The sequence below is a fragment of the Chelonus insularis genome, unplaced genomic scaffold (genome assembly GCF_013357705.1).
Source record: "Chelonus insularis isolate UGA/USDA-ARS -01 unplaced genomic scaffold, ASM1335770v1 contig_70_pilon, whole genome shotgun sequence".
NCBI lineage: Eukaryota > Metazoa > Arthropoda > Insecta > Hymenoptera > Braconidae > Chelonus > Chelonus insularis.
The window spans coordinates 483,518-508,440 of record NW_023276716.1 but is presented as its reverse complement, the minus strand read 5'-3'; the positions used below and the strand labels follow the sequence as shown (position 1 = coordinate 508,440).

Genomic DNA, 24,923 nt, shown 5'->3' with positions numbered 1-24,923 from the left:
TTAATGAATTCTGAGGAAAGAAAAATGTAACAGAAACGTCTGTGTAAACTGAATAAATAATAAAGTCAAGTTGAACTGTTATTTAATGCTTGACAATTTTGTACGAAAGTCTTTTTGATCATAATCAAAATTAGCTAAAGATCTTTTTTAATCATATAAAGTATTTTAGTTTTAAATAAAGTTTTTCCAATATCAATCAATTGATTAAAATATGAGTAAAAATATACACGTTTCAATAGTTTCAAAATAATTTATCTTTGCTATAAAGATGTTATTTTAAAATTTTTCCAACAAATAATTCCACAGGTCAAGAAAATTCTTTTTTTCAACACATATTTTTTTAGGACAAGACAAACAACTTCTATTTTTCTCCAATTGATTTCCGTATTTTAGAACATCCAGAATATCTTATTGATTTTACCCATCTGTTTCTTCTGACCTAAAGAGTATAATTCAAATGGGTAGTTTTTAATATTCATGATGCAATAAAACGAGAGAAGATTGAAGTATGACTTGCATTGAGATATGCCAATTAATAAGAAAATTTATTGAATTTTGTTGGCCATATGATTGTTTGTATTACAAAAAAGATTCAATTAATGAATGAGTGTACAAAATTGCTCGAGTATTTGTAGATGCTGGACATTCACTAGAGCACGACGCATACGCATTTAATCGATGGACAAACCGTTTCTCTTTCCCGCATTCTGTCGTTTGATATGTTTAACGATTTTCAGTGGTCCGTAAATCCATGTAGCGTTTGTGTCGTTAGTCCTGAGTAGATGATATAAACCAAGCAGAAAACGTAGTGTGTCCCTACTGTCAGGGAAAAGCGCGGATCAGATTTTCCCTCTCATGACAGTAAAATCCCTTCGGTCCGAAATATAATGTCGAGAGAAACTTCTAAAGCCTTTTCCTTACCTTTACCCCAGGGTTATATGCGACATGCATGACCAAAAGCTCGTCTTTTGCTCAGCTTAACTTTACTGCAGTCTCATGTCAGTGGAGAAAATCTATTTCGAAACTTCGGGACAATGTACTAACCTCCACCGACATCAAGAAAATAATACTCTTGTATTTACTTTTATTCTGTTGTAAAAGATATACTTTTCTTAAGCTCACAAAACATCTCATTCATTTTTCACAAGTCGACAAGTATTTTTTAGAAGTACATTTTCGAATGGTTTCTAATTATTTTAGAAAATCAGGTCAAAATAAGAGCCATTATTAAACTGTCTGGCTATTCTTTTCAATTTGCAATAAATCATTTGTTAGGAAAAACTGAGTTTTATATTTAATTTTAAAGAAATAAAAGCTATTTTTGTTAAAGTAACTCATTTTGCCCCGGAAAATACGACAATCTCCCCTGCTCTATTTTTTTTATCTTAGATTTTATCACGTGTTTCCTATTGATTTAAATTAAACTAAGCTTCTGTAAGGAATTTCACCAACATAGTACTTTTAAAGTGGGAGAAAAATCCGATTACCTGTATTTATTTCAGTATATACTGCAGTAAGTGTGTTAAAAATAAATGTATCTCATGTTGTAATTAGACAGTTTATCTAAACTCTTCTGAGCAAGTAAACTCATCTACTTATATAATGGATAGTGAGATTATTACAATGGCAAATAACAAGATTATTCTTAAAACCACAACTGTTCTCGACGTAATTAATGAAGATTTCTCCATGAAAAAGATTATAATCAGACATTCTTATAAAAGAGATGTTCAACTACAAAGAAAGCGTAGACATCACCATCTCATTTTCATAATCCTCTCTAATTCTTATAACTCATTTGCTAATTATCACATTCGTGAAATTCCATTTAAAATTTTCATCATGTTCTTTGATTTTATGATATCCCTTTCACTCCTTATCACTCGTTTCCTTTATGTTTCCTAGCTCAGAAGTAAAAGCGAATACTGATATTTTCAAGTCCTTGGCCTACTACAGAATTTCTCAATTAATCCTATTTGTTACGCTTTTTTCACTTACATTGCAAATATATTTTTATTATAAAAAAATAAAAATATAATTACGTTAATTATTCATTAGGACATGACAAATTTAAAGTAATGTAATTAAATAATTAATTAAATACTTTGAAAAGTTAAATTTTTCTCACCAACAATCAAAGTAATTAATTTTTTTTTCAAGCAGAAAATTAAGAGAAGTTTGAAAAAAAGTTTTGAACTCGGTTATTGTTTTTGTGGTGAATAAAATCTTTTGTTTTTTTTCTTAATAGAATAAATGTAGTTTATATTTTTAGATAATTATAAAGTTTCAACAAAAATATTTCTTTTCCTAAAAATAATTTTAGTTTGGTCATTATTTCAAAATAAACAACAAAATTGCAAATAAAAATTATTTAAACCTCTTAATTGAACTGATTAATTAAAAAATTATAACTTATTATTTTTTACTTTTTGTTTTAATTTATAATCATTGATATTTTTCTTGAATTTCAATATTATTTCTTCTTGTATTATTTTATTGAAAAAGAATAAATTAAACTATTCTACCGAACTTCTTCAAAAATAAGCAACCAAAATCTACTTATCCTGAAAAAAAACTTTTCCAATTATTCGATCAGCTCTGAATATCGATTGGATTTAATATTAATTCTCAAAATTGCTTCTAAAAATATACGAAAGCTTTTAAACTCAATTAGTTCAAGTGGTTGGCTGATTTTTTATTGCGAATAATAATTTCATATCTTCCTCTAAAGAACGATTATCTTCATTACTCCAGAACAAAAAAAAAAAGATCAAAAAGTCTTATCAGTTTTCTTTTTTCTATTTCAGTGACTGAATGAAGACCAACTGGTGATGAATTCGTACACGAGTGGGGATAAAAAATTGACATTAAAGCTCATTCAACAAGGATTGGGGCCCTTGGCCACGACATTAAGTCGGGCAAGGAGGCTTCACTTCCACCGATAGGAGGAAGTTATGGTGTCTTACCGGGTGCGATGTCTGTGGCTGCACCCGTGGCACTGTGGCATCGAGCCCACCTTTATAAGGCGCTCGCCTGCGTCGTTCTTGCACTTATCGCACTCCAGTACCTACTCAGCGGTGTACTCGATAGTCGCTCCATTGAAACTATGTTCACTATAAATGCTTCGAGGTTTGTATATATCACAAATTATTTCATTTTCACATCACATTTTTACTAAAAAAACTATACACTTTTTGTTTAAGGTAGTTATACCGCGAGAGCAATTACTTACAATTTTTTTAAACCGCATTATATTTATAGAATAACAAGAAATGAACATTTTTTTCTTTTGAACAAAAAAGATCTGACGTCTAGAAATGAAGATATTTGCAATTAAAGATTGCGATTTTACCATGCAGTCTAATGGTAGAAGGTAAACTGTTGTAGTTTTTCAATAAATATTCCAAAATGAAATTTGCGATTACATTTAAAAAATTCAGAAAATCAACGAATATTTAATTAATGCTTCAGTGAAATTTTATAAAATTTTGACGTTCAGCTATTGAACGAAAAATTATTAAAATAAATTTTCCGACAACAAATGGAAGAATAGTAATGTGGTGGTACATACGTATAAGTAATGTCGATGTATTGGTACAGGTCCATACTAAGAATTGTTTCAAATTGTAGAAGAAAAATTATTAATAATACTTCTTAGATATTATTGAATATTAATTATATCATATTATAAATAATTTTTGAATATAATTTCATTAAAATTTGGATATTTTTTTACATATATAATTGGTTCTATTTGGCTTGGGCACAATAAATTTTGTTACGAGCTCTCGAGAGATCACTACCTTAAATAAACAACATTTCTATACTTGTTTCTCAAGTTACATTTTTTCGTATTGACGAAATATTCATTGAGTCATTGCAAACAATATAATTGAAGTCAACTTGGGTAAATACACCAATAGAAAGATTGTAAAGATAAAAAAGTAACAGATGATTACACGTAAAAATCAGTTTGTATTAAAAAAAAATTTCTTTTTTTTTGTAAATAATTGAGACATTAATATAATAATTATTTAACGATTAAATATTACAATTATATTATTAACTTCCCAGTGGGAAGTTATCGTAATGGGTCCGATTTTGCGAATCCCGAATTTTGACATATCTCCACGTTTCAAGGCCTCCAGAGTTAAAGACGACAGTTTTCCAGTATGTGCGTATTTTTGTACGTGCGTTCGGAATTATTTTTTGCCTTGATTATCTCGAGAACAAAAAATGATATCGACGTGGGGCCAATTGTATTTAATGCATAATGACGCAACTTAGAACTGATTAGGTTTTTAGAAAAATTGTTCCAGCCATTTTTTTGTCAGAATCGAAGAACTGGAAAAAATAGAAAACTAGCTAGGTCTTATCATTCTTTCTGTTGGGAAATTAGTTGTATAGACCTTTCGGGTTTCACCCAGACCACTGGAGAGCACTGGTATTACAATATTATGATCTTATACTATAATTTAAAGATCAAAAAATATTTCAATGCATTTTAATTTTTATTCTCTGATAATTTCAGTAATTTGTTCGCTTTCTAATTGATGGTCTTTCATTACTTTGTGAACTCTATCAAACTTTCCACTAAATCTTAATGATAATATTTAATGGATATGAATTGAATACGAAATATTAAATTCATTGATTTAATTCAAAATTATCAGCTGTTAAACTTTTTTTGTTCTAGAAAATAAGATTCAAGGCTAATGTAACAAGAAAACGTGAAAAAATTTCATTATGTAACTCGAAAAAAATTATTTTATGAGTCATAATATAAATAGTACGCAATAGAAGAATCTGTTGAACGTAAAAAAAAATTACAATAATTACAAGTCATTAAAATAAAAAGAGAATAACTGACTATTGTTTATAAAGTTTTACACCTTTTTCGTACTTAGATTAGCATAATTAATTTGCAAAACATGCCTTTAGTGTCATAAAATTATAAAGTACCGTTAACATCCAAAAGAAATCAGCATAACAGCAAATTTCAAAAAGTGCTATTTTATAAAAAAAAAGTCATGTTCAATACTTAAGTAAAAAAAACTAGTTTTTATTCGAGTCTTTTAAACTTCAGTTACGGTTATGTTTTTTATACCACTTCTCTTTATTCTTTATTGCCTCCATTTTTGCTAGAAAGGAAATGGAAAAACCTGAAAAGTCTTTCAAAGCTTTTACCACACTAGAATAGATAAAGAATTTACTACATATTTATACGTAAAACAATAAAATAACTATCCATAAAACAGTTTTGAGAAACACATGTAAGTAAGGATGATAAAAAATCAAACTTATCATTTATTTTTTCAACAAGTGCACATGTAGTAGTAAAATCCTATCGTTGTCAGACGCGATAAGCTCCCTAAAACATACTGATTTTTCCTCCAATCTCGTTATATTATTATCGCATATACTTGAAATTCAGCAAACATCTACGTTATCAGGGAAACTTTCTTCAAACGTGAGAATGATGAAAAAAGAAAGTGTTATGTATATATAATACATATCTATATGTGTATCAGAGTAGACAACGCGAGCTTGCGCATTGTTGTTCACCATACCGGAAGAAGGCATCGATCCGCGTGATCCAATTATACGAAATTCTATTACAGCTTCGCTAGATGTCCAGCATGCTTACCAGAACATCGACTCTTCTGTTTTTCATTCCTCGTAGACAACGATAAATTGAGTCTATCTATAAAGAGAGACAGAGAAAGGAGGGAAAAAACAACAACTACGTGTTAACGTTCGATAAAAATTGAAAAAGAAATTAAAATAGTCACGGGTAATTCTTGTGGAAAAAATTAATGGGACTATACACTTTATAGTTTGAAATGGCGCAAGTCTCTAGAGACAGAATGTCATTAGTTATCGCGGCTGGTGTGTGTGCTGGCGACAATATCCTCTTGGGGGAGGCGTAACCTGTGACGTTACCCGCCCTCTTGAGAGTGGGCGAGGGTTAAAGGTTGAACCGCATTATTGGAAAACGGCTAATCCTATCCAGTTGGTATTGTCGAAACATTCAGTTAATCAATAAAATTATGATTAATTATTAATTATTTATCCAATGTTGATGAAAGCTGGCTTTGATTAAGATAAGCTTTCATAATATAATGAACATTGAAGACTTTACTAATTATGACCTTACTAAGAATAAGGCTATAAAATTGATTCTGAGATTCATCACTAAGAGAAAATACTCCAATTTGTTTATTAAACAAAGTAGTGATCTAGTGACGTCAATGTGTCTATTGAAGAAAGCAAATTGAATTGGTACTTCAACCTATAAAGACATCGAATTGAAATACCTCTGCTGCTGAAGGCTTTCAAATATATAGAAACTCAATATTGGGGAATCGTTGCAAAAAACAAAACGAAAATCTAAGTGATTTCTGAAGAAGTGTGATTCTGCTAAAAATAAATGATATGTAATATGCTAGAAATTATTTTGAAGTATCTCATATTATAAAATATTCCAAACTCCAAAAAGCATTTTGGAGTAAGTTTTTAAATACTACATTTAAATATCAGAAAAAAGTTCATTCTAAACTCATAGGAAATGTTGAATTGAAATAAAAAATTATTTCTCATAAAGTAGTGAGAGAAGAATAAAAAAAGATCAATACCAACTTTATTTAATATTTGAATTGGACTGAAATTTTTTGCTTTTAAACATTATTATTGAATTTCTATTTTACTTTTCCGTATTCCAAATATTTATCAAGCTAGGAATAAAACAACTCAATACAATTAATATCTGTCTGAAAATAAAAATAAATAAAAGCTTAATTAACTAGATAATAAACTGTGGAGCTAATCAAACAGATTGCTTGAACAATTGCAGTGTAGCCATACATAGAAGTTGAAGTGGAGATAGCTAATATATTAAAGCAAATAGATGAGTGTATGAATTTGACTTAACAAATACATCCATATGCAGTGGTTCCTTAATGAGAGATATCTGGATATCAGCTGTCGAGCTTTATCTTTCTCTTTCTCTCTCCAATACCGCAAACTGCCGTTTTCCGGATCAGCTAGACACGATATAGCTCGACCTTACCAAGTTATCAGTCCACCAACTGTTTACCCGACTTGGTCGTGTGCAGTTGCTTCCCTACGAGTCAGCAGAACTTGTACCTCAGCTATTCCTTGTTTGTTTGACGGCTTGCATGCATGTTCTAGTAAAACAGTCAAGACTTGTGTTCTTGAAGATATGATGATATTCTCTTTGTTTACTTTTAAATTACATATTTAACCTGCTTTGAAAATCCTATTATAACTTTCAAATTTATTCTCTTACACGATGAAAGAAATTAGATATTCTTGTCAAGTATGTATGACTTCCCATTCTTGTTTTGGTTTGCTAAAAGTTTTTCAATAAACATCAGCAGAATATTTACAAAACATGTGTGCCCTAGTTATTTTGTATCAAATTTAACAATTGGAAAAAAAATATTGAAATATTTTTGAGGAAATTTCTAAATTTTCATTGCTATATCAAGACGTCAAGATTATCCAAGACTGCTCTGTTGGGCGTTTCCTGAAAGTAGCTTCAAAGACATCAATTTCCAACGCCTATATTGTATACATTTACCTTCCTCACGTTTGCCTCAGGCTAATATATAAAGTACTTTCAAGATGCATACGTTCTATTTTTCATCTTAAAAGATTTTTACGGTGGAAAAAGTAAGGTGGGAAGAGCTAAAGAATTATTCATGCAATTGGTGTGAAAAAGAACTGATGTATTTCCTCAATATATCTAAATCTGCATTATTTTATCTATTACAATTCTTTATGAATTCCTAGTTTATCAGTTTTCTATTCTTTATGTATATTCAGTTGGTTTTAAGACAAGAATAAACTAATAACTGAGTGAAAACACTTATAAAACGAATTCGTAAAAAATTTAATTTGTAGGTATTGAGAATAATTGTAGTCCTTACATTTTTATGACACAAAATAACAGAGTCAAAATTGATTCTAAAGTCCTACTTACAGAAAAATGGTCAAATTTACATGTTAAGCAATGCCACTCTGGAGTGCTACATAGGTTCCATAACTATATATTACATACACGTAAGCTATTTTGCTACAGATTTTTTTAACAATAAAATAACGAAAAGCAGTAAAAATCTAAAATACCTAATTAAGTAAAATTTCAATATTTACTTTTGTTTTATAATTTATTTGATGTTTGAATTATCATTATTATCTTCATCTGATGAAAGCTTCTTTATTATTTATTTGAGAAAAAAATAAAGCAAATAAAAATTAAAAAGATAAGAAGAATTTTCATCTCAGCTATTAAAACAATTTTGTTTAGTTTTCAAGTGCATTTGTATTATAGTCCAATTATTTAGCCAAATCAGATCATTGTTTTAGAGACACAAGAATAAAAATAGATTGTGAATTAAAAGAATAAATCAAATTAAACATGATTCTGATACTCAGGCTGAATCGTCTGTAACTTGATTACTTGACATCTAATTTATGACTATGATCTGTGTTAACACTTGCAATTAACATGACCTACAATGATTCATGCGAAAATTACATCTATTCGTTAGTCAACAATTGAGGAACACCATGGGACAATAAATCTCATGTTTGCTCATAAGATTGAATTGTTTATTTAATGTTAAATACCGAGTTGAATCGAATAAAATGACTCAACACTCGTTAAAATAATCTACAATGATAAAAAGTAATATTAAATATAAATATAGAATTTTGAATTATAGCAACAGACACATCAGCAGATAGAACGAAATTAACACGAAATGAAAATAGTAATCTTGATACTACTCATCACATCACATTCGCTATATCCCTTAAAAAGTGATATCATCAAGAGATATGTTGATAATTACTTTTTATGTTAACTCTATGTCATGAGATTTCTAAAAGCTTCTGTTTAGAATTAATGAATGTATAACAGAATACGTCTGATTCAGACTATGGAGATCAGACAAAATATTGCTATTTGTGGGATACACATTGAGTCATGCGAGATGTTATCATACACTCCAGCAGGAGTTGATATTGCTAGCTGATAAACCAGAAGTCAAAAGCACAATCCATATTATCAAATTCATGTTCTATACAATGCGGACCAGAATGTGGTATTTGATCAACTTTAGAGTTACAATCAATATCATTAAATTAAAATAATTCTAATTGAAGGAAAATTAATAATGTTGGTGGATTTTTACTATTCTTTGTTTTAATTAATAGCTATGTTAAAGTATTTTAGTTACAATGAAGCCTGAAAGAAAATCAGTTTATAGATTGACAACTTTTATATCACTGTAATGGATAATAAAATTTAAAAAAGTTGTATTATAAATTTGCTCTGTTATTCGAACTTTCCATATTGTATATCAAGTACTATTAACAACTTTGTTTGTCAAAGAGTTTATATTACCAAGTAATTTCACAATATATGAACATGAAGCAATTAAAGTGGCTTGTTTAGCTGTTGATATAATTTAAATCCATCGAGTATTAATTCAATTTGAATTAAAATAAATTTTTAATGCTATTATAACAGATGAAACTAGGGAAAATGAGTGAGTAGTTGTATTTTTCTGAAATAAATAAATACTAATTTCCCATGAGTCAAATAAAATGTACCAAGTTAGAAACATTTTTTCCAGTGGAAAAATAATAATGATGGAAACCAAGTTGAAAACAAACAAATAAAAATGATAAACATACCCGTATAAATATAAGGAATGAAATTTTCAAGTTATCCAGTGAATAAATTCAACATATATAACTCTCAAAGGAAAAGTAAATCTGTAATCTAAGATGCGTTGAGATACCTTAAGGCATTCTCGTGAGAGAACCAATAACGTCAGACTTAGTGGTAACTTTAACCCTCTGTTACAATCCTACTTGGCTTCTCTGTCTCTACGAAGTTATCAAACCCTCTAGGCAATTCAAAGGATCAGCATAAACTAGTTATACTTATAAAGATAATTACTTGTTAAAAAATTCTTTAGTTCACTATATCATAAAGCATCTATGAATCCTAATGAACCTTATATATTGCTTGATTCCAAAAAAAATTTCTGCAATCATCGTTAACAAGAAGTAATCAGAAATAATTTCAAACATGTGCTCTCGTATTGTAAAATGATTAAAAGTTGTTAGAAAGTTGATATTGAAGGTAATCGATCAAAAACTATGATCAAAAAAGTTTTGTGATGAAAAATTTACCAATAAAAAGAAAACGAAAAATAATCAAAAGTTTTATTCGATAGAATTCAATTTTCAAAAATAATTTAATTATATAGGAAAAAATCAAATGCTTTTTGCTGTTGCATCTGTAACAATGTACGATTGAAAGTACTTTATAATTTACTAAATTAGTTTTAAATAACTTCAAAATTTAATCATTACCTCAAAATGGTCCATTATAATTTAGTTTTTCTAAGAGAAGTTCAGAACTTTATTGAATTATTAATCAATATATAAAGTTTTTAGCCAGAGTTCATCTTTAACCTTAATCATGAGAATCAATGTAAATTTTAAAATAGCTATAATTTTTATATTTAGTGACTATTGACTTATATAAATGAAAAATTGGTTCCAGCGTCTGCTATTTTTGCAATAAAACTTTTATTTCACTTGGAAAAGAATATTCTATAGCTATAGCAATTACGTTCATGTAATTATAATCATGATTATAATATTCTAAATTGGAAATTTAAGAACTAAATAAAGCGAGTATATTTGCAAATATAAAAGCTATCAGAGCATGTATCGTTGATAGTCATCCTTTAATCTTAGTTTAAAGTTGATTGTATGCTTTGATGATGACGAATATTTTATCGAGAACAGATTGATATTCATAAATATTTAGATTAAAAATTTTTTTATTATGACTATTATTTCCAACATTTCATTCCATCTCAGAGAATGAACATGAACCTCTTTTTTTCTCTCTGTGTACCTGATAAGCGATTATAGCTGATATGAGTCGATATGTCCCTGAGATATCCAGTCATACACTCGATAGCTAGCCAATTGAATGCACTAAGACTGAACATTGCACTGATGGTGTTTGTACAGCACACGTGCGTGTGGTTTTACGGGCAGTTGGTAGCGTGCCATAATAACAAGTCGACCGGACGTGTTGCCGCAAAATTAGCTAGACTATCAGGTCTAGCCGACGTAGTTGAAGCTTGAATAATCTTCTAATCAGGGCAAATCATTAATGACATTTCATTTTTAATTAGTTTTTTTTTTTTTTTTGAATAGTTGACGCTGAGAAAATTTAAAATATTAAACCAAGTTAATTGAGATTTAAAATCTGTAATTAATCTGAAATAGAAATAAAGACAAATAAACGTTCATTAGTCTTGAAGTTGGAATGGCAATTTCTTGAACTATTTAATCGAATAAATAGTGAATTGCTAAATCCAATACCATCTTAAATCTCATGCTGTAATTATCGAATATTGCTTGATTAGTTTCTGCAAACCTATTTCTATCACTCAACGTATCGTTAATGAGTTATTACATGTAAAATATTTGATAGATTGAAATAATTAATTTCACATATATTATTTCGTTTCAATTATAATTTAATTATTTAGAAGATATTTTAATTTATTTTTAATTTTTTATGCAGAAAAATTTTAATCATAAAGAATTATTATAATAATTATAATAATTATTATAATTATTGAAATAATCAATGTTAATGATCAATAAATAATATTTAAAAATACTCATTTTATCTTTAAGAAAAAATATTAACTGTGATAACTACTATTTATTCTCAGTGCACTAACGTGCTCAAACATATTTTACACCGATCAATGCATAATCATATCGTTGCCAAGAAATTTCTTCAGCTGTGAAGATTATCTAACTTTAACTTCCTTGAACCATAATTAGTCAAAGAGGAAATAAAAGAACATGGTTTACTTTTAGATATGCTGAACATCCGTACAGAGGTCATCCTCGTGGGTTAATAATCTACGGACTGGCTACAGCACCAACTTATTCAGCTGAAAACGTCTCAAACTCTACAAAAACAACTATGCAGTCTGCAGCACTTCTTGAAGATATCACTAATGTCTCCAGATCTGAAACTACTCCAACTCGTAGTATAATATCTAATGGAGCAAATGTTACCGACTCTTCAGTCCTTCCTGAATGCCCTCTCATTCCACCAAATCTTGGTAAGTTAATGGTTATGGGAAAAAAATTCTACACTAGAGAAATAGGATTATTTTCTTAATGAAATTCTTACTTGAGAAAACCATTATTTTAAATCACACTAATTAGTGAACATAGTTTCATCGCTAGAGTCAGCAATTAAAGAGAATGATAATTGAAAACAGAGTTCAATTACTAGTACTGTCAACTTGGATCAACATTTAATTATAAATAAAATTACTTGCTCGTGATCATAATGAATTAATTAAAACATTGCTCAAATTTCTGTTCCAATAAAGATCACATATTTTCTTTATTGAAATACATCAAAGACATAACTTCATTCAATTAATGAAAGGATTATTATATAATTATCTGTGTAAATGACCTCATCAAAATTTGAATGAAATAAGAAGATCGTAAACTAACTAATGGTTATGTTACAGTTGGTCCCCTGGAAGTATTATTAAACCCACCAGAACTGTCGGTGATAGAGAAGACATTTACCGAAGTTAAATCAGGCGGCAGGGGATGTCCATTAGATTGCATACCGAGGTACAGAGTTGCGATAATAATTCCCTTCCGGGATCGAGCTCAACATCTCCAGACATTGCTTTACCACATTCATCCAATACTCCTAAGACAGCAAATTGATTATCAAATATTCGTCGTTGAACAGGAAGGTATTAATTTACTTGAATCAAATGTCATCTCAACTACATTAACCTTTGAGTATCAATTTATGAAATTCCCATTTAATTTTTTACTCAATTTAAAATGCAAAATTAAAATTAATTTTTTTCATCCATCATTTTAACTTTGCTTCAAACTTCTATTTTTATAATTTTTATCTAGCTTTTGTTTTTAATTAATTAACAAATTCAGAACATTGTATAGATTATTTATCATTCTATTTGAAATTCATTAACAAGATTTATAAATAAAACATTGGAATATTGATAGGATAACTAAATTAACCATTTAACTGATGAAAGTTTATTGAATTATTGCACGAATATTCTACAATATTGGTTATCATATGAACCAGATAAAGTTACCAATAAACCACAAATAATATAAAAAATTTTCTAAAAACATGACATTGTTGATAACTTTGCATGTTCGACAAGTTTGATAATTACCGAAAATTCATTAATGTCAAATTGAAGCCCGAAAATGATTAAAGTTATATTTATGTGCTTGATAAAGCGCAACTCATTAAAAGATAATTAGTTCAGAGCTTAAGTAATATTATGTACATTATATTCTTCCATTATCAACAATGATACAAAAGGAAAAAAAAACAAATCCATTGGAATTTTCTTGGATATTTGTTTATTGTCGAATTGATTACTCTTAAAACTAGTTGCTAAACCAAGGTATTCAAAATTAAATATCAACTATTTTCTAATTTTATTTTACATCATTATTATTGAAAGTTATTTTTTAATAATATATAAAAGATACCTAAGCTGAAGAAAGAAACAGATTTTTCTACATTATGTGGTTTTCTTATCCACTTGACTTATCATCAGAAAGATTAGCATTCATGTTTTGAAGATCGAGTCTTTGGTTATTGAACCGCAACAACTTCGATTTCGTGCTCACTCATGGGAGAGTTGAGTGAGTCAGGTAAAAAAAAAAGAAGCAAAAAGCAAAGAAAATTGAGTATTTTATAAACCAATTAACTTTAAGGAAGTGGAAAAATGTATTAGCACATGGTTGATAGACTTGGAGATAAAAATTCAAATATAAATGACTATGTACGTAATCTTTATCACTTATTGTTATTATAACATTCAACATAAAATCAACTACAAGTTCTAGAAACAATGACTATTGATAAACTTACATACAATCATCACTTTTATATTAATTCAAAAAGAAGCCAATATCTTTTGCAATATCTAGGTAATCACAGCTCTTGTTTTATCGGAGAGTTTAGTATCATTTTTTTTATTGATTTATTGAGAATTTTCCGAACCTACAACCTTCAAGAGATAGTTCAAAAGCCGCTTATATCTAGAATATTGCAATAAAAAAGAAAAATATCTAAAAAAGTCCAGATTCCAGATTTATATGAAATATTCTCAAATTCCTATCTTTTTAGTCATTTCTATATGATATTCAGACAGTATTTCATATAATATCTGATGTTAGTCGAATGAAAGCATTAATTTACTGGTAAAATATATTTCATTACACTATAACCATTCAATTAAAATCAATGAAGACAGATGATTATATTAATGAATAATAATATATAAAAGTATTAATATTTATTGAAAGCTATCAAGCTTTGTTTTATTAATTGGTTGGAAATTTTTTCTAAAAATTTCGAAAGAAAATTCAATAGCCTTTTTTTTATCTTCTGAATATCAAAGAATTTTGATTAAAAAAAACTGTAGTAAAGCAAAAAATTTGAGAGCTATGACAAAAGTCATTGAAAAATAACAGAAATTCTTTTAAAAAAGCAAATCCGCTCTGAATGCTTGAATTGTTTTCAACCATGGGTGAAAATTCAGAGAATTAAAGAAAGGAATAAAAAAAAAACAAAATCTAGTAAGAAAATTAGTAAAATGTGGCAATAAATTTTATTATCAGAGATTAAAATTATCTACGTTAATGAAAAATAAATGAGTCATTTATCTGAATAAATAATGAATATATTGAATTTTATCAACTATAAAATAAATCATATTTAATTAATGAACAATGAGGTAGAAGGTTAAATGACATTGCTAAAAGACCTGAAACAAACAAGGTTAATAACTCAAGTAGAAGAGAACCAAACCACTCAAGATTCTATGCTGAAAGCTTTTGCGTCTTTGGCCGAAGCAAAATTCGTCGTAGTATAAGACAGAGAAAGCTATGAAGCTTTTCTCGTGACCGATATTCACTTTGATACTCGAGGTCTACACTACGAGGTCAAAATGAATACGTTAGTCTGCAATATTTTAAACTTGACTTCAAGCTACACGATGTTTACATTTGCAATGGATATATTTGCATCCTTGCTCCTATCCTTATTCTCCCTTTCTACCTCTCTTGACTTGTTCTCTTTAACTTGCCCTTACAAATAATGTTTATATGCATGAGCGATGAATATCCTATGAACAAACTGTAAAAAATTTTAAACACGATTCTGTTTTAGGCAATTCGAAGTTCAATCGTGCTATGCTAATGAATGTTGGATATGTCGAGGCTCTCAAAGAGAGGGATTTTGACTGTTTCATTTTCCACGACGTTGACCTTTTGCCACAAGACGATCGAAACCTTTATACCTGTCCTGAGCAACCTCGGCACATGTCGGTGGCAGTGGATAAGTTCAATTACAAGTTTGTAAATAATTATATTAATTAACGATCCAATCAAATCATGTGATGCATACACTGAAACAAAAACACTATTATTAAAAAGTTTGCTATTAATTATAAAGAATACTTTATATTTCATAACGTATTAGTATAGAAAAATAAATTTTGAGTATTTTTAATGCTACAAGAAATTTTTATCGATAAAGCAACACATATTTTCCCTTTTTTTAAATAGCAAATTTTCTTTTTAGATGTAAATTTTATGTTGGCATACGTTGCCGTGTGCACTGCTTGTGTCTTATTATTTTAATAAAGTTAGTAATAAATTACCTTTGAACAAAAATTTAATCAAGACTTAATGTGAATTTACTTTATAATGGAGCAATTAATATTTTAATACAAAAAGCTTTTCTTGAGTTACAACTTTCATCAAAGTTGTTAAGTTTCTAATAAGATTATATAAAGTAAAAAATCATGATCAAAGATATTCCTTCTAAGCATCTATGTGTAGGTTTAAATTTTTGTTTATGATACAACACAAATCTTTTTTTAATTAATAAAAATGTTCAATTTTAGACTTCCTTACGCTGACTTATTTGGAGGAGTTTCTGCTATGACAAAGGCTCAATTTCGTGATGTTAATGGCTTTAGTAATTTATTTTGGGGTTGGGGTGCAGAAGACGACGATATGGCGAACCGTATAAAAGCTAAAGGTTTCCATATTTCACGTTATCCATTCCCTATCGCACGATACAAGATGCTGTCTCATGAAAAAGAAAAAGCTAATCCTAAGAGGTAATATTCAATCATAATTTCAATGTGTTACATCAACTATTTTATCAACATCTTAAAAATAACTATAATAATTTTTTAGGTACGAATATCTAAAATCAGGAAAGAAAAGATTTGCAACAGATGGATTATCGAATTTAAGATATGAGCTGGTTGATAAGAAAAAACCAAAACTCTACACTTGGCTCTTAGTTAAATTAAGCCCACCTCAATCTGCAAGCTGATGACTACCTTGGTTTGGTTGAAGTTTTACATTAAAAAAACTTTCAACAAATCAATAAACTATAATACTGAAGTATAATGAAAAAAGACAAGACTTAAAAAAAATGAAAAATGAATGAAAGTGGAAGTAAAAGTTGTCATTAGGTCACGTTGTCGTTTGAGATCCCATATTTTTTTATTGTCCCTTTAAAGTAACGCGTTTAATAATAGATATTTAAATAAAATGAATTTTAAAACGTGCCAAAAAATAAACAATAATAATAATAATTGGAGCAATGTTTTAAAATTCGTAAAAATAACGGTCATAATTTAATTCATTCTATAAAATAATTCAATTCCAATTACCAATGATATAAAATTGTAAGTTAATTATTAAGTAATATTGTTTTGTTTGTACTATCGTTGAGCGATACATGTTTGCACTAAATGAGTTACATAGTCCACTGGTTGTCTTGAAGTTATTTTATAGAATCATACAATTTTTTCACTTCAATTAGAATGCGTGATTTGACAGTTTATGAGTGGTAGACAATGTGAGCATTTAAATAAAAAGACTTGGTGCATGAATAATTTTAGAATAAGTATTTGGAGAAAAACAAATTGATGAAGAAACTAGAATTATGTAATAAAATATGTTCTGAGGTAGAAAAGTTTTAATTCCACAATGTAAATGACTGTAAAGTCAGGCTTATTTTTTTACAATCATACTATTTGTTTGTAAAGATATCAATGTTTATTCTGTAATTTGTTTCAAGGCTCGATTGCATGCTTTATGGCTGAAAGTCACGAGGATACTTCAATTATTCCATGAAAAAAACCTTCTTTATTATACTGTCTAGTTGATGATACCGAAATCTAACAGAATACAGTAGCATGCAAATATGAATTGACATGAAAAATTCAACATAGCGACTTGATTAGATAAAAAAAATAGAAATGAAATTTAATAGGTTGCATATTATGGATATCTTGATAAGTACTCTTATTTACATAATCTCACTTAATTTCATTGTACCACATAAAGATACTTAAAACATCAACTAGCGAGTTGAGGGCTGTGAAATTGATAACTCATTCACGATTCTTGATATCATAAATGATGAAAACTGGGGAAAAGTTATAAATTATTGTGAAAATAATTGCTATTTTACTTCGTGCTCATTGTATTATATTATTAATGATTATTACGTAAATAAGACTAGATTAAGGATTGCAAAGTTATGAGAGCAAAAGTTGTCACACGAGAAATGAATTGTTATTTGTTTTACATTTTATACTCAATTATTGTAAGCATTTCAATCAAATTTTAACCTATTTTTTTAACGAAAAATCATTTTCTAGAAATGTAGATTCAACTTTTTCATTTCTAACGTAATGGTCGTCTTCCATAATGAAGAAACTATTTCTCGTGAAGTCAGCGAATCAAAAATTACTATCCATCAGTGAAGACAGATAGTGATACTAAACAATATTAAGGCACTAGATAATCGCTAAGTATTTATGAAATATTTGCTAGTATGATATACTCTCAAGAATAATTGAAACTATTATACCATTACCTAAAGATTAAAAATTATAGTACTGATAATCAACTTCAATTCACATTTGCAGCTTTAAAAATTAAACTAATAATGAAAATTGTACCAGAAAATTCCAAAAAATCTTCAAACGATTACCTTATGATTTAATAATAAATCTCGTTAAGTATAAAAATCAAAGTACTTACATTATGATTTTCCTATCGACTCTTCTTCAGCTTCGGCTGTTTATTATCGATGTATATCAAATTCGATAAATTACTATAGTTGCAAAACTTCCTTACATACTGATAAAACTGTAGTGTATGGAACTAATAAACATTGAATCCTAAGGGAAGAACCAATTATCTTTCTTCTTGACTCTTCAGCTAATGAACAAACATTTCTTGAGCCAATTCAATAAGGATATTCAATTGAAGTTAGAAGCAGGTTCGTTCATCAATTAATTCTTCTATATGAAGACTTTGACGAACATTACATCCAGCGAGACTAAACTTTCTAAGATTAAACAGAAAATATGAAAGATTATAATTATATTTATAGAATATTATTTGATTATGAAGATCAAAGTTGATAATAAACATAAAATTTCAAACAGTTTAGTACAGAAAAATAATTACTTATTGAACTTAACATTGATTTAATCTAATAACTAATTTTCAACATTATAAAATATTTATCTACTGTTTAACACATCATATTATTTATCCTTAAATTTTTGTAAATGCATATTATTTTTAATAGAATATGACTAATTTTTGATTGTTTATTTTATAATAAATAGAGAACTTAGAATAAATATTTACTATCTTTTAAAACAAAATATTAAATAAAAATACCATTATTATCACTGAGTATTGATTACAATAGATTATAATGTCAAGCTCCAAAAATATTGTCTGAAATTGGATATTGATTTTTCTTAAAAATATCAATAATCTTGGTAAATTATCTTTCCATATACTTACTACGAATATAATCTAATCATGAGTGATTTGTTCATGCTTATTTAACAAATCTGCGACTACGTTGACTGTATTTTTACAAGTAAATTGGTTAGTCAATTGAAGCATTTGGACAATTTTTGGATAATGGAGTAGCCGGTGAACTAGTACGATGTCCAATTTTTCTTCAATCTCTCTACATCGAATTTCTCGGTAAATTGATTGAAAATATTCATTCAATGGTGTTGCTATATGAAATTCACCATTTTGATTCATATTGAGTGTGGTCATGCTTAATAAAACCGACTGAAATATAAAAAATACCAAAGGAGATAATCGCCTGCAAAAAACTGAGTGAGTGTCAGTTTTCCTCATGTTGACGCATACGTCGAGTGGATTAATTATTTAAATATTTTATTCTGTATTTTATATTGAAAAATAAATGATAAAAGTATAAATGTTTTTCATTAAAACATAAATAATTTAACAAATTAATAATATTTCAATATTAATATTGATATAAATTTACCTCAAACACTTTAGTTGGTATCCAATAAACTATTTCTCGCGTACTAATAGATTTTTCATTATTTGTTATGGCTATCAGCGATGATTTATTGATATCTGATAAATTATTGCAAATTTTATCATTTGTTTCATTACTGTCAGATAATGGAGATTTTTCAATCAACTGGTTTACAGGATCACTAGATTCTCTTGACGAATCGAGATTTCCAATCACAATTTGCTTTTTTTTTCTTACATCACTATCAACATTAGAGGTACTCAAAATTTCCACAAGTGTCAGTTCATAATTGTCCATTATTTCATCAATGACCATTTCTATGAGTCCATGACAAAACTATAATAATATTCACAATTACATTATTATCTTCTATCATATTTAAACAAAGAAAATAATTAACTTACTTCAAATATTTCTTGACGCAAAAGCAATTTTAAATTACTTTCTAGTCTTTTTTCTTCCAAGAGTCCATTCACATATTTTTCACCTTGATTAAAATCAAGACAAATTTTTTTTCCTAGTGTTAAACTGATAGCATTACCTAGACCATAACTAGGATTTTCATGTTTACAAAATGCCAATAACATTGCCATGTAATTAATAGTACAATAATTAACGAGAAAAAGTTCAGAAAGAAGTTGTTTAATTAAACTTAATTTCATCATCTCTTCTTTTTGCAGTTTTTCATGCTCTGGATTAATTTTTTCTTTGGATGAAACTTTTGATAACGAATTCCTTTGATATTTTTCTAATTTAATAATCGATTTAACCATTTTCTTGTTTATTTTTATACCTAATTCTTCTTCCAGCTGTTCTTCTTCATCTACATCGAAGTCATTGTGAAGTGAAGATCTAATCAACGGAAAGTCTGTAGATTTTAAAAACCACAATGGAGTTAAGAGGAAGTCTTGTTTGAAAATAAGTTCTGTAAACTTTGGATCTTTCGCTTGAAAAGCTTCACGAGCGTCTAGAAGTTCATCTTGATCAGGCATAGCAATATCAATGAGTGAAATAATAAATTCACGCCAATCAATATACCCGTCATTATTGAAAAGTTTATCAACCATTTCTACAACATCTTGAGATGTAAGTTTGTACCAAGAAAGAGGTAGTGAAGCAGTTTGATCACAGTTACCACACACTATTAGATCTTGAAGAATATAGATAAATGAACGCTCTGCGAGTAACCCAGATGGTGCAACATGTTGAAAAATACCCTTAAGACGTCCTAACTGTTCAGGTGAAAATTTTAAATCGTCAATTTGTTCCTTTATAGATAGAGAAGCTGACTCGCTTCTAGAATCTATTGAAATATACTCAGAAATATTTAGATCATCAGTACTGAATGTCATTGTTCCTTTAATCGATTTTTCTTTTTCTATTGCTAAACAAAAAATATTTACGACATTATCAATATCTTTCATTTCTTTTTCATACTTTTTATTAATCATTTCATGTACAGAAATGAAAGTATGTTGCATATTTCGTAAAAGATAATCTATATCTGATTCAACAGAAGCCTCTAAAATTTTAACTCTCATTTGAATTCTATTTATTTCATACATTGCTGCATATTTCCATTCAATAAATACATCTTCAAATCGTTCATTTATTACATTAATTTCTTCTTTCGAACTAGATGATATTGATATTTTTTTTGATGATTTTCTTTTTCCTTTACGATCAGATGAGCGTCTTGATGACGAAGGTTTTTCTTTACTTTGAAAGCTAATAGTTATAAAATGGAGCATATTTTTAATGATAGAATCAACAAACTCGGTGGTTGATTCAATAATCTTATAACAACACAGCTGTCGAAAGTTATCTGAAACTTCTACAAGATTCACTAACATTTTAGAAATTTCATTTTTGATATCATTTTCTTTTACATCAAACACTAGAAAATTTTTAAGTTTAGAATTCTTACTTTTATTTTCATCTTCTAGAGATACTTGAGAAGATAAATTTCCTTCTACTTTAACAGAATTATCAGAATCGGAAGTTAGTTTGTTCAACCGGATTTTCAAAAACTTTTCATCTTGAAGTGGACGCTGAAGCATTGATAAATAATAAGTTTGAATCAACTTAAGAGTATCTATGAAACGATCCATTTCAAATTGAATTATTGTTAAGTAAATATTTATTAAATCGATTACATGAACTGCTGTCCAATGATTAAGAATAATGCTTTTACGTTCTTCTTGAGCTTCTCGTCTTTTCACATTACAAATATTCCATAATTCTGTTTGAAATTGAGACACTTTATAATGTAGTTCATTCTTCATTTCATCATCATCTCTTGCTTCTTCAGGAATTTCATTAAAAGCCTTCTGAAAATTTTTAAGAAGTGCTTGTTTTCCATCGGGTTCACTTAAAAGCTTGACCATTTTTTGACGAACAAATTCTTTATAAGGTATAATCGCTAAAAAAGTAGATCTTCTTTGAAGAAAAACATCTTTTAATCCATCAATATAAATATCCTCCAAGTTTTGCCACATTAATGTTAGAGCTTTAGAAATTTTTTGAGGCACAGGCAAATCTACCCAAGACCAATCAGGTTCTCCTGGCTTTGGTTTACGATTTTCTACCTTGAATTCTTTAGAAGCCGATTTAAAACTTTGCTCATTATTTAATTGGCTTCTTCCTTCAACATGATCTACATCCTTTGATACTTGACCGAATAATTCTGTAGAAGATTTTCTGGGTAAAGAAGTTTCTCCTATAATAAGTCTTGCAACTCTTTTAATGGTAGAAAAATCACAATGTGAATAATAAACTACAGAGGCCAATCCTTGGTCTTTATAAAATTCATCTAAAATAGTCGAGTCTTCAGGACGTATTTCAAATAATTCTTCAGGATGAACATCAACTTTCTTTGGTTTCGGAAGCATTCGAATGAATGCAGTTAAATGAGAAGTTGCTAATAGGCTATTTATTTCATTTAAAGGATTCGGTATAAGTTTTGAATCTCTTAAAGACTTTATTGATTCTCTGTGCTGAGATTGAAAAGTATCTCTGAAAGAATGAGTACTTATTTTAAGAATATCATCTTCACAACTGAGGTCGTTAGATTGAATTGACTCCCATAGGTCTGGTAAATTATTTCCAGATAATATGCGTTCAAAGCACACCATTTGTTCATACGTATTAGGATAGTTAAGTAATACCCAACCTCGAATATCTTTTAAACTCTTCAAGTATTCGAAAATTGACTGTGCTGTTAATTCGTCTGAAATAGGTTTACCAGTCACAAAAAATTCATGGATTGATTTCCCAATATATGCAGTGTTACTTAATACAGGATCCATATCATCATAAGGAATATTTTTTGGAGTTTGAATTTGTTTGTCTATAACGTTTTTACCGTGAGCCTCTGAATCAATACTACTAGTTTTGGTTTTCTTAGATTTTTTATTATTATTATTAGTTGTCTGTTTTGATGAACTATTTGATTTGTTAGTAACAACCGATTGTTGGGAATTTTTTCGAGATTTATTTACTTCAATATCCAGTTCAATATGTTCATAATTCTTCATTTCTGCTTTGTATTTTAGTAAGCAATAATTAATCGCATCAGCAGCCAGCACTAATTTAATCTTTTTGTGTTTTAATAATCCTTGAATTTGCGGGTAAAAAGATGGATCAGGAATTCCAAGAACTACAGCTCGTACTTTAACATCTGGAAGCTTTTGTTTTAAAGACATTGAAGAATGCAAAAGAGTTGAATTAAATACTTTATGAATAATATATCCTAAAACAATAATTCCCAAGTATAGAAACTCTTCACTTTCTTGATCAAGTTCAGGAATAAATTCATTCCACGGTGGTTTCAAGTGATGATAATCTTCGAAATCTTTTTCACTTAAAATATTATCTTTAGAAGGATTATTAGCTACAATTTCCTCTACACATTCTTCGATACCGTTGAAAGATTTATTCTCTAAAGGTTCAATTATCGGTATATTATGCACGAATAAACATTTCCAATCATTCCACATGTATTCAGGAAGGATGCCATCATTACTGTGTTTAACTTCTACCGCTATAATAGCAATATTGACAATATCATTTATTATGCTGTTTGTAATTTGACAATGTTTCTCCCGAAGAATTTTTAGTTTTTCTTTTTTAATTCGCTGATGAAGTTCATTTCGTCTACGACATTCATCATCAATCTCTTCATTTTCCCATAATTCAATTTGTCGTTCACTTTCTTGAATCATGTTGATATGATTCTCGCGAGTTTTTTGCATCAATTCATCAACCAACTGCCGATTAGCTGCTAATCTCCTTTTTTCATTCCGAATATCACATAATTTACGGATCATTTGTTTTTCATACTGAGATTGACGCAAAACTTTTTGTGCTATGATTTTATCAAATTCTTTTTCCTGATCATTCTCCATTTTTTCCCACACTTGAGAAAGTAACATGTTTTGCATTTGACTCTTAAAATTATATATTTCTATCGCTTGTTGTTTTTTTCTCTTTAAAATATTCATGAATTCTTTCGTAACATCAGAATCTTTTTGAAGATGAAAGTCATTAGCATCTTTTTTCGATTGGTCACTTTTCGTAAATTTTGGTTGTCTAGATGTTACTTTGTGTTTCTTTGCAAAAGAATCAAGTTCCTCTAGCTCTCTATTTTTTGCAATTTCTTTATTCAGAGCGGAATCAAATTTTGTTGATGATGACAGCTGTAATGATACTTTAGATTTCTGAGATTCACGAAAAGATTCACGTTCTCGTCTGAAATCATCAGTAATTCGTTGAAACTTCTTTTTGTACCACTCCAAATTATTTTCATTATCTTCGAGTAAACTAGAAAGTGGATGTTTTGGTAACTCATCTAAAGAAGTATCCTCAGAAACAACTTTAACATCAAATTTAGTAGAAGTTGGTATATATTTTTCTCGTTCCTTCTCAAGAGTAATAAAATGTAGCCTATCTTTGTTTTCCAAACATAAAAAGACTTTATAGAACAGCCGTAAAGAAGCCGTACCTTTACCATTAGAAATATCTCGAATAGTCTTGTCATCGCATGTTATTCCAATAAATTTTAACCAAACTCGTAAATGACGTAAATTTACACGAGCCAATGCTGGATCTGATGTTGGTATTATTGTATTTAGTTGACTGTCACTGATAATGTCGTAGCTGTGTAAAAGCTTTGCAAGAAATGTTCCATCCCTACAATAATGACCAAAAACTGTCGGTGTTAGGTCTATAATAACACCAAGTCTTGATCTGAGCCATGTTCGTATAATTTCTGCCATGTTTGCTTTTTCTTTTTCTTCATTTCTTGATGTTTAAATCATCAATCACAGATCCGCCATTTTTCGAAAACTAATGAAAATTTTGGTATATTTTTTAATCATCTGAAATAAGCAATGAGATTTTTAAA

The 24,923-nt window shown here is 28.6% G+C and overlaps 2 protein-coding genes across 6 annotated transcripts in view; one reads left to right on the top strand and one right to left on the bottom strand.

Moving 5' to 3' along the window:
• Window positions 1–16,779, top strand: part of LOC118070890 (beta-1,4-N-acetylgalactosaminyltransferase bre-4-like) — a 63,280-nt gene extending 46,501 nt beyond the window's left edge. For 3 of the 5 annotated variants that reach the window (XM_035089754.1, XM_035089753.1, XM_035089752.1), the window contains one exon: window positions 2,808–2,962. Coding sequence is in view for 2 of the 5 variants with exons in the window: in XM_035089756.1 (XP_034945647.1) it covers window positions 2,975–3,129; window positions 11,953–12,203; window positions 12,627–12,863; window positions 15,335–15,518; window positions 16,074–16,292; window positions 16,372–16,513 (1,188 nt within the window). In the remaining 3 variants the exon portion in view is untranslated. Of the gene's footprint in view, window positions 1–2,807; window positions 3,130–11,952; window positions 12,204–12,626; window positions 12,864–15,334; window positions 15,519–16,073; window positions 16,293–16,371 lie in introns of those variants that run through there. The other 2 variants (XM_035089756.1, XM_035089755.1) reach the window with 1 other exon arrangement.
• On the bottom strand, window positions 15,436–24,847 carry LOC118070999 (sperm flagellar protein 2-like). Its single transcript, XM_035089929.1, has 6 exons — window positions 21,447–24,847; window positions 19,924–21,365; window positions 19,523–19,855; window positions 19,018–19,299; window positions 18,238–18,547; window positions 15,436–15,572 (listed from the first exon to the last, which is right to left on the bottom strand). The coding sequence occupies exons 1-4, from the start codon at window positions 24,793–24,795 to the stop codon at window positions 19,030–19,032; spliced, it is 5,394 nt and encodes a 1,797-aa protein (XP_034945820.1). The 5' UTR covers window positions 24,796–24,847; the 3' UTR covers window positions 15,436–15,572; window positions 18,238–18,547; window positions 19,018–19,029.
• Window positions 24,848–24,923: the final 76 nt, after the last annotated feature.